We start from the raw sequence: 11,482 nt of genomic DNA, 5'->3' as shown, positions 1-11,482 counted from the left end.
AAATAATATAATCTTTTTGAAAAGCTGCTTTAGGATATTCCCCATCAAGTTTTGATAAATTTGCATCAAAAAGGTATAATTTTATACTGTTTTTACCGATTTATTTGAGCGGATAAACTCGAACTTTAAGGCCGGTATTATGTTCAGTTTTCTAGTTGAAAATCACATTGGGGTATGTTCCGATATTCCAATTTGCAAATCGCAAAATTTTCTTTTGTCGATATTTTCTTTAAGGTGAGTACTATGTTCGGGTTTTTTCACCAAAACACAAAATTAAAAATACCAAAATATATATGAAGACGAATATATTTTTATCACGTCTTCTCAAATAATTGATGGAAACGATCTAAGGAATTGATTGCGGATTATTTTATATTTCTAAATTAATTAATTTAAAAAAGTAACCGTGAAAACAAGCTGGGTTTCAGCTTGAAAACTGAACATAGTACTCAGCTTTACCCTAAAACATACAAATTTAAATTTTGGGAACATAGTTATCTTTGATAAGAAGTTAAAATACAAATTAAATTTAAGTCCGATAGTATATACATTTTTTCTTTATAATAAAACTAAATTCTTGCGATTCGCGTTTCCGAACATTGGAACATGGGGGATTATTGTCGCGATTACTTTTTCTAAGACAAACAAAATTATAAATGAAGACAAATATATTCCAGCTAAATCTTTTCCAAATTTAGATGAAAAAGACAATGCGTATCATATGGATATATTGAGTTAAATTATCTGCTTTTAAGAGCACTATTTTAATAAAGCGAACACCGTACCGGCCTTAACATCACCTTTAAATAAAACAAGTCTATTATAAATTGTGACCACTAGAAAACCGAATCGCTACAAATCGATACATTGTTTATGCTCAAAATCGGTAGCTCTGCCGATAACACAAGTTATCGGTATCGGTTAATTGTCAAATAAGCAACTGGTCCATCCCTAGCAATCAAAAGCAAAAACAACGACGATAACATTAAAAAATTCCACCACAGAAATTATTTTGTCTGCGGTTTATAGAGAGTGAGAGTGCGTCGTAAAAGGACATGTATAGATGAAACGCGAGAATACGTTTTGCTCCTTGTAACGAATACAAGTTCTCTCAGAACAAATTCATGCGACGAGACAAAAGGACGCGAATGTAACGCCCGCCGCATATTCTTGGAGATTTTTTCTTGTGTGACATCAAACAAACAGAGCAAAAAATAAATAAAATATGTATTAAAATTGTTTCGACATTAAATATCAAATATTATTAAATGTCTCAAACCATTCGGTATATATTTTAGTGTGTGTGTGTGTAATAAATATATCTATATTGGCGAAAAATACCAATTGAAATGCCATTTTCCCCCTCCCTATCTAAAGCAATTATTTCCTGCCCGTCCAAAAACCACCCATGTCTACCAATTTCTAGTGCTAACAGTGTGTCTAGTGTCTGACGATTGTGATGATGAGATGATATGCTAAAGAGTGTTTTGCAGTGTGTATGGCAATGTATTTGTTGTGTTCTATTGTTATTGTTTTAATAAATAAATGAAAATTCTAGCGTTTATAAGCTACAATAACAACACTACCAACCAAACTCATCATATCTAAATTAATGAGTTACTTAAATAACAAAAACAAAACAAATTGAAGCAAATTGTGCTAAGAGAAAAAAATTGTATGTGAATAAATAATAATTGTATGTCGGGCTTATTCTTGTTGTTGTTGTTGTTTTTCTTTTATCGGATCTTGTGATTTGTTAAATTTCCGTATGCTACCGTGTGTTTTCCCATTGCCGTTTGTTGATAACAAACATTTGTTGTGCTCTAATCCCCATACTACCCACACATCCAACCAGTGTATAACAAAGATTAGATCCAACCCAAACCCCCATCGACAGATGGTCGGTCATTGCCACCACTCCCATCATCTTAAGTGAAGAGTGTAAAACGAGTGTTTTCTTTTCATATCCTCCTGATTGAAATTAGCAACACAACAGATCATGGCCAGAGAATGAAGCCGACCCATTTTTGTCGGCGGCGGCTGACACTAAATATTTGCCTCCGGCGGCGGCGGCTTGACGGCTAAGCCGATAAAAAATTATCTATTCGGCGGCGCAAAATTATCTATTATAAAATCAATTTGAAGTTTTACGAATTGTAATAAGATTAGTTGTACAACCAATCCTACAATCAAATTTACATTTTATTCAAATTTTTTGAGCTAAATTTTTGTAAAACTATTACAGCAACATGATACTAATTCATTGAAGGTGGAAAGTTCAAAATTTTGGCAAAAACTATAACAAATGTTATTAAATTTTTCTGATATAAATCAATATTTTAGATTAATTGGCGGCTAAATTTGAGTCGAGATGAGTCGACATATTCGGCGGCGGCGTCGACTGCTAAAAACGGGTCGGCGACGGCTAAAATCGGCGGCGCGACTCGGCGGCTTCATTCTCTGATCATGGCTAATAACGGCTCTGGTGGTGGCGGCAGTCTGGAAGAGGTAGGTGTAACAATAAACTACAATTAGAATTTTATAGTATGTATTCCTATTCTATGGTCTTGTTATTTATAATACCTTCATCCAAAATATAAACTAGTTGATATGTATACTTTTCACTACAGGACAAATATGGGACTTTTCGTACCATTAAAAATTGTTTTGAAATCAAAAAACCAAATTTCGGTTACACGCTCGAAAAAGGGATTCATATATGTTATATGGCAATTATTTTTAGTGCATTATGCATATTACTTAAAGGACTATGGATGGAAACACCTAAATTTAAAATTATATTAAACAATGTATGTCATTATAGAAATTGGCATAAAAACATAATTGCATTAATAATTAACATTTTTATAATTATATTTTAAAAACTTCTTTCTTCTTCTTCTTCTATATATTGCAAATGCCGATTTTTCGAGATCAGATCAATGAGATTTAACTACAGTATAACCTAGGGCTGTCATTCGGGATCGGGATTTCAAAATATAGAATCCCGGGATTTTTTTTCGGGATCCCGAAATTTTCGGGATTCTTTAAATATTTTAAGTATGTTAATAACAATCTACAGCTCCAAAAATTGTTGTACATTAAAACAATTTAGTTTAATTAAATTTTATTGACAAAAAAAAAAAAATATACACACACACACAAAAGAACGTAAGAGTAAATTAAAAAGAAATTTTAAATTGCTATCATACTTAACGAACACTTAGTCCAACTCAATATTGTGAAAAAAACCCATTTCATACCGCTATGTTATCTTTCTCAGCAAAACATTTTAGGGATTGTGTTAGATTAGGCTTATTTTCTTATACTTGTGATAATCCTTTTGTACTTCTATGTAAGTAAAAATATCACGGCATCCAAATTTTTATCAGATAAACACGATCTTGTATAAAACCAACATCTCATCATTGCTTTTTATTTTATGTGGAACGAATTTCATTTCACATGAACTCATTACAGTGGATAATGGATATACGAAACTCAGTAAAATACACAATTTTTGTTTCTTATATGCGTTTTTTTTCTTATAGACAATTATTTTCAAAAGAAAAAGAGGATATGGTGTTTTTAATGGTTTTTTATGCATAATTTTATTATATGAGATTTGCTTATCTACCGTAATCAAAGGACCATATCGTTTACTTCCTTTTTGATAAAATTGTGCTGCTTAGTATGCCTCATGTATAATAAATTGAGGAGGTACTTTTCAAAACATGATTATTCAACTTTTTGTGTTTTTGCACAAATTGAGAAAATAGTTTCTTGGGTATGCCCCTATATATTTAACCCGAAATTTTGGTGCATTATTAAAGGCGTAAAGATTAGTCACTGTTTTGTGTAGGATTTAAAAAGTTGCCACTTCTATATTTGGAATAAATGTATGATTTAAAATGGAATAATCTTGTTTGTTGTTGTTGTTGTTGTAACAGTTTATTGTGATTTCATCCATTTTTGGTACTTTGGTACTTCAGCTTGTGGCCAGATCGAGGAACCCTGCGACTAAGGTGGGGTGCGCCCAGAGTGACCTGGCGGTAAGTCGGGTTGGTTTAGCTGGGCAAGAGAAAGATGACGCGTGTCGTGTGGCCCTTGGTTGCAAATTGGACATACGTCAGCTACGCTGCTATCAATCACTGATAAATAGGAATTGAGGCGGCTGCACTTGCCTGATCTTAACTGGGCTAAAACTACCCTAGTCTGCCGTGGGAGGTCTCTTTCCTCCGGTGCTATGGGCGGTGGACGGACTCCGAGAACAAGATTAACCTTGTAGCTTCTCACCGCTTCATCTACAGTATCTTCATGAATCCTGTTCAAACCTGCCTGGTACGCTGCTTGATGTAGAGGTTCTCTTTTGTAGCGCTGGATCTTGCGCTCTAGATTATGTATATCAACCCTTACGTTCCTGGGTGGTGGTTGTGCATCCATGAGATGGTGGTTTGCGATAACAACCCAGGAGATACTGCTTTGACAACATGTAGTTGTGTCTTCGCACAGGGATGATCTTTGTCACCACATAAAGGTGATCCAGGGGTGTGCTGAGTAGACACCCAGTCGCAGTTCTAAGGGCAGCGTTCTGACAGGTTTGAATGTTATTCCACTGCGTATCACTAGTTTGCGGTGTCCGCACTGGCGTTCGGCGTGGTCGGAATTATTTCCCCATCGACACTAATATTCAACTGCTTGCGTACTTCTGCCGTCCATGAATAATTTTGTTTTGATGCGGCTGGTTGGAATAATCATGTTTTGATTCAAACCACTGTGGATTAATCTTGTTTTGCTGAAACTAATTAGGTATCAGATATATTAAGTTGAAATAAAACAACATTAGGTTCATTTTAATCTAAAGAAATTAATTTTTTTTTTATTTTTTTTTTTAATTTTTACATTGGGTTCATCCTTAAATAACTCAAAACTGAAAAAATAATTCATAGTATTTTTTATTATTATTTTTTTAATTTTTACATTGGGTTCATCCTTAAATAACTCAAACTAAAAAAATAATTCATAGAATGTTTTATATATTTTTTAAATTCGTTTAGCATTCTCGTGTTCAAAGCAATCGCAATCCTCTGTAGGTTCGTGATCATTGTTGTTGTCACATTCAATGTCGTTTCTTTCATTCATTATTCTGTTATACCAAGACAATCATAGTTTGTTCCAAAAATGTATATTTGAAATGGATAATGTCATTCTGAAGTGGAATAATCTACTTTTGATGAAATTATGCATTTTTCAATAATTTTCCTGGTGTAATTATTGACATTTTGAAACATTTTATTTTCGCAGAGTATTCAATTCAATGCTACCAAACAAAAAAAAAAAATATTTTTTATTCAAACGTGGAATAATCATGTTTTGAAAAGTACCTCCTCAATTATTACTCAAAGTGTACCATAAATGTTTTTTAACTCAATTGGTCGGGTATGAGATCTAAGGGCCGTTTACACTGAGTGAAGACTAAATTTATTAATAATCAATCATAAAAGCCCACAATTTTAACCAATTGGAATGATTTTTTCTGGATCCGGAAAAATCCCGGGGATTCAAAATAAAAAATAAATCTCGGGATTTCGGGACGGGATTTATCCCGGGTGACAGCCCTGGTATAACCTCTCAATAGCCGGAGTCTGCAATAGTCCGAATAGCTCAAGTGGACACTTTTTAAATATTTCCCAGAAAAAACTGTGGGACATGTCATCTTTGAGCTGTCGAGACGTAGAAGGCAAAAATTCGAAATTTGCTATCTTTTTCATGCAAAAAGTTCGACTTTCGGCTAGAAATTTCATTGAAGTACAGAAAACCGGTTAACCGATGCTTAAAACTTGGTTTTCGATTAACCGACCATTTTGTCACAATCCGACTACCCTTTTTTAAAGGACTCCGCTTAACTGATTAACTGCTGTCGGTTTTGTAAACCCTAATCGATAGTCGATAAAAAGCAGATTAAATACGTATATAATTCAATTCTTGCCAGTATATATAGGGAAGACTAGAAATAATTACAATCCGATATGAACTTTTGCACGGTAATTAGTGGGCCAGAATTGAAATATGGGGTCGCTTTACACGGGGGCTATATACACTAATGAACCGTTATGGATCATTTTTTGTGTCTTTGGGGATCGGTTTATCTGGGGCTATATATATATATAAATATAGACCGATTTGGACCAAGTTTGGCATGGTTGTTAGCGGCCATATACTAACAGAATGTACCAAATTTCAACCCAATCGGACGAAAGTTGCTCCTCCAAGAGGCTCCGGAGGTCAAATCTGGGGATCGATTGGTATGGGGGCGAAATATATCTATGGACCGATATGGAATAATTTTTTTTATAGTCGCTAGAGACTATATACTTACATCACGTACCAAATTTCCACCAGATCGGATGAAATTTGCTCCTCCAAGAGGCTCCGGAGGTCAAATCTGGGGATGGGTTTATACGGAGGCTATATATAGTATAGATATGGATCGATATGGACCAATTTTTGAATTGTTGTTAAAGACCATATACTAACAATACGTGCCAAATTTCAACCGTATCGGATTTATTTTGCTCCTCCAAGAGGTTCCGGAGCTCAAATCCGGGGATCGGAGTATATGGGGACTCTATACAATTATGGACCGATACGGATAATTTTTGGCATGGTTGTTAGAGACCATATACTAACACCACGTACCAAATTTCAACCGGGTCGGATGAATGTCGTTCCTACAATAGGTTCCGGAGGTCAAATCTGCGGATCGGTTTATATGGGGGCTACATATAATTATGGACCGATATGATCCAATTTTTGCATGGTTGTTACAGACCATATACTAACACAACGTACCCAATTTCAACCGGATCCTCCAAGAGGCTCTGGAAGTCAAATCTGGGGATCAGTTTATATGGGTGCTATGCATAAACGTGGTCCGATATGGTCCATTTTCAATACCATCCGACCTACATCAATAACAACTACTTGTGCCAAGTTTCAAGTCGATAGTTTGTTTCGTTCGGAAATTGCGTGATTTCCACAGACGGGCGGGCGGATGGACGGACATGCTTAGATCGACTCAGAATTTCACCACGACCCAGAATATATACACTTTATGGTGTCTTAGACCAATATTTCGATGTGTTACAAGCGAAATGACCAAGTTAATATACCCCCCACCCTATGGTGGAGGGTATAAAAATAATCGGGTTTACATGTCAAAGACGTCAACTTGAACAATTACAAATTTGATTGGCCACCAGAACTCAAGCGCCGCCGATTGGAATGGTTTGGACATTCGACATAAACAACGTTAAAGATCTGGGCAGACAAACGTTTCTGCCACAGACATGGACATTTCAAGGGGAATCAGCACCATCGCACTCAGAACTGGGACTGGTCCATGAGTATCGGGGACCTGTCCTGAACCGGTACTGGCGTTGATCCGTTTCTCTAAAGTTATGATACATTAACTATTTGTTTGAACTAATCTCATATACATACTAAAAATCTAAATCGTATTCTATTTCTTTGATAGAAATAAAAAAGGAATATATTAAAAAACTTTTTTTGATCCCTTTACAGATGGCTGCAATGAATTGTACAAATAGCGGTGGTGCATTGGGTGCAGCAGCAGCCTTAAACTCCACTAATAGTGATTTGTGGAAAGAATGTGTTAATTGGCTAATACGTTGCAAAGTTATACCGCCAGACCACATGGCGAATGAGGAAATCCGTGTGCTTGCTTTAACATTACGCGATGGTGTTTTGCTTTGTAATTTGGTGATATATTTGGATCCAAAATGTTTAGATCCCAGCGAAATGACAAAAAGACCACAAATGGCACAGGTATGTAGTTTAAATATCAATAAACCATACAACTCAGTTCTACTATACTACGGAAATGAACAAAAATCTCGAATTTCTCTTTTTGAATGACTAAACTAAAAAAGTAATACAAGTAATCCTGTCAGAGATCCAGATTTCTTAATTCATTATTCACAACCTTCTAAAAAACTCTGGAAGTTAATCATGAATTCCTTCTTTAAACCAATTTCGATTTCAAATTAGATTTTAGGCTTGTCACTTGACAATGAATATTTGTAAAATATTATCTTCTTCTGCGAAATCATCATGAGGAGAAGTTTGGGGAATTTATGCTTCTGCGTTAACTCCCAATGTCTAAGGTGCCAAAGAAATGTTTGCCTTGACACGTGATACTGTTGCTCTTCCCCATGAGGATGTATATCAAGTAATCATCCCTCATTTACCATGTCCTACCCTACCCATAACTAGGAAGTTGCTTCTGTAAATCAACCTTTTGTGACGTTTGACTTTTAGCGAGCTTCGTATAAATATTCTTGTGGATGGTGGTAACAGGGTTGTGAATACAGAAGACGATATTTGTTGGCATATAGAAAAGTTTCATAACATCTGCATATTTTCTTTTGTTCTTCTAAATTTATATACTGTTTTCTTGGAACAGGAAGATTCCATTATAAATGTTAAGTGTTTTTAAAGTATAACTAATTGGCTGCATGAATAAGGTAAATATTGTGCATTGAGTGTACACTCAAAATTTTAGAAAAGACCAGAGACATAGGTAACAACCAAAAAGTAAAGTGGTCAAAACACTTGAAATTGTAAAATGGTTGCGTGGGGATCTATACTGACAAGGGAGGAGTATGCTATCCATACGACTGTGATTTGGTACTTACTGGCAAATTAAAGGAGGTAGGTCAACATGTAACTATGTCTTCGCCCAGGGTGGATATCAAGATAATTTGCATCTGTCTCCGTCCCTTCTCCATTGCCACCTTTCAAAAATTGGTTACTACACACAAAAAGTTTTTTTGATTTCAATCACGAAAATCGCGGATTCTATCATTTTTTAATTGGAATGTCTTCAATCACGAAAAAGATAGTATCAATCACACAATTTGATTGAAAACCAACACGATTTTCAATTAAAAATTTAATTTAATTTTGTCACGGAATCAATTAATTGTGTGATAGAATCAATTAATTGTGTGATAGAATCAATTAAAAAAGTGATTGGTTTTTGACATAAAATTCAATCACAGTTTTAATTGAATCAATTAAAATTTTAATTAATTTCGCGACAATAATCAATCAACTATTTGATTGATTCAATTAAATTATTAATTGATATTGGCAATAAATTTCAATCACAAAATGTATATATTGCGCCCTCAAAATATTTTATTTATTTATTTATTCAGTCATCAATACAAAGGAAGCCAATAAAGGCCTATTATTAGTTTTATTTGAATTAAAAGAAAATATTAGTTTCTTATAAAAAAATAATTTATTTTTCTGAATTATGCTATAGACTAAAGAATTTGGTTTTTGTTATTTTTGTGTTTTGTTCTAACATAACTTAGACATACAATTATGATCAAGAACAACTAAAGGGTTAACAATATAAACTATATCAATCATTATCTTCCTTATCATATTAACGATGTCAGCATGTTCCTTCTAATATTTAGATGCGCCTAGAATTTCCAATAAATCAGCAGCCTGTAAGCTAAATTAGTTTTTCTGAAAGTAAACAAAATAATTCTATTTAATTTTTTTTTTTTCAAATAAAAGTTAATTTTGTTAAACATTACCTGCATAGAATATCAAATTCAATTCTTAGTTCCAGGTTGCAGATTTATAATCTTCTTTTTCCGTTGTAGTCTTTTAGCATAAAAAGGTGTATTAAAGGGCTCGGTAATTTAATTTTAGTAACAATTCCTTTTCAAAATTTCCACACATTGATATCGTCTAATATTAAAAACAAAATATATAAATGGAAAATACATATTTTTATTTTTTTTCGGATATTTTTCATTTCATTTGCAGCTCATTAGTTTATATATCAGATATACTGCTCTCTACTTGGGTTCAAACTGAAAAAGGCAGGTCAAACAAACATGCAATTTAATGCCAACGCTACTTCGCAACTTCAAGGTGAATCTTCCAATAAACCCATACCGCTCTTGGTTTTAAGAAAACTAGGAGTGAAAAAAATTTACAATTTTAAAAGAAAGACGGTACCCACCTTTTGATTGCAAACATATTCTTATATATTTGATAAAATTATGAGCTGATGAGATTGATTGATTATTTCACGAAATCAATTTGCTCATTAAAAGAAATAAATAAAAAATATATTATTTTAGTCCGTTTAATGTAAACAGGCTTCAATGGAAAACGGTATTCACATTTCACAATTGCTTACTTTCAATAAACGTAGATTGTTTTCCATTTTTACAGTACCACAAAACACAAACACAGGTAATTTAAAATGCGTTCTGTCATATATTTTTTCAAACCTTTACCACTCATTTGTTGTTGCACACTTTATTTATTTCAACCGTTTGCTATGTTGTTGCGTTCAAAATATTTATGCACACATTTTGAATACAGCAGACAGAATGTCGCCAATCATGTTTTTCAATTTACGCAAAAAACAAAACCCAAACGTTCGCTACGAATTACTTCCACAGACTGATCTCTCCACCATACATTGTTGAATAAATACCCATTCTCTTGTTCTCTTTTCGCTCTTTCCATCGCTCAAAATTATTCAACTTTAATCACAAAGGTGATTGTATCAATCACATATGTAATTGGAAACGGAAAATTTTTCAATCACGTTTGTAATTGAAATTTATTTCCGAATTGATTAACAAATTGATTGAATCAATTAATATTTTAATTGGAAACGTTACAAATATCAATCATTTTTTTAATTGGTTTTTATTCGGATTTGATTAAATAATTAATTGAATTAATTAACATATTAATTGAATCCGTTTCCAAATTCAATTAAGTGTTTAATTGAAAAAATTTCGGTGATAATTTTTTGTGTGTATGTTTTTTGTGTATCTAGCTGGACCAGAACTCTATTAACGGGATTCTAAAATGGGTGATTTCGTCTATGGGAAAAGTTTTCATTTTGTTTAAAATTATGACTCGTTTTGTTAAATAAATTAGATAGCTGACAAATTTTACAGTAACGAAAGTGTTTTTAAAACCTTTGCAACGATGTGTAATATATATCTGAAAATGATTAGTTACTGTATGTGGAATTAAATCTGGTCTGATCTCAATAAAGACCGAGAGAAATTTGAAATTTTAATCAAACGAATGTTTATAATCTTTGCTTCAATTTTTTCATTGAACTTAACACACGAATCTATTTAAATAAATAGTTTTTAAAGTAACTGATATATGTATGATTCTTTAGATTTAAGATAAAAACACTTCAGATATAGGCTAAGACTTATTTTGAGAATTTCGCACCTTTTTTATGGATTTGAGGAAACATTTTTAATTTGAATTAACTTTTATAATATATAAAACAAACATGTCAGTCACCTACAATTTTGGTATCCCTACTGACTCGCTCTACCCATTAGATAGAGGACTAAAATATCTATCTTTCAAATATAAATCTGGATGCCCATCT

At 33.3% G+C, this 11,482-nt stretch overlaps 1 protein-coding gene across 1 annotated transcript in view; it reads left to right on the top strand.

Annotated features, from left to right (window-relative positions):
• Positions 1-557: 557 nt before the first annotated feature.
• Positions 558-11,482, top strand: part of Vav (Vav guanine nucleotide exchange factor) — a 169,217-nt gene continuing 158,292 nt past the window's right edge. The window contains exons 1-3 of the mRNA XM_075302225.1: positions 558-2,004; positions 2,472-2,508; positions 7,585-7,848. Of these exons, the coding sequence (XP_075158340.1) occupies positions 2,000-2,004; positions 2,472-2,508; positions 7,585-7,848 (306 nt within the window). The 5' untranslated portion in view covers positions 558-1,999. The remainder of the gene's footprint in view (positions 2,005-2,471; positions 2,509-7,584; positions 7,849-11,482) is intronic.

Source organism: Haematobia irritans, chromosome 3 (genome assembly GCF_050003625.1).
Source record: "Haematobia irritans isolate KBUSLIRL chromosome 3, ASM5000362v1, whole genome shotgun sequence".
NCBI lineage: Eukaryota > Metazoa > Arthropoda > Insecta > Diptera > Muscidae > Haematobia > Haematobia irritans.
Note: the sequence above shows the minus strand (reverse complement) of the source record. Positions and strands in the feature narration are given on the sequence as shown.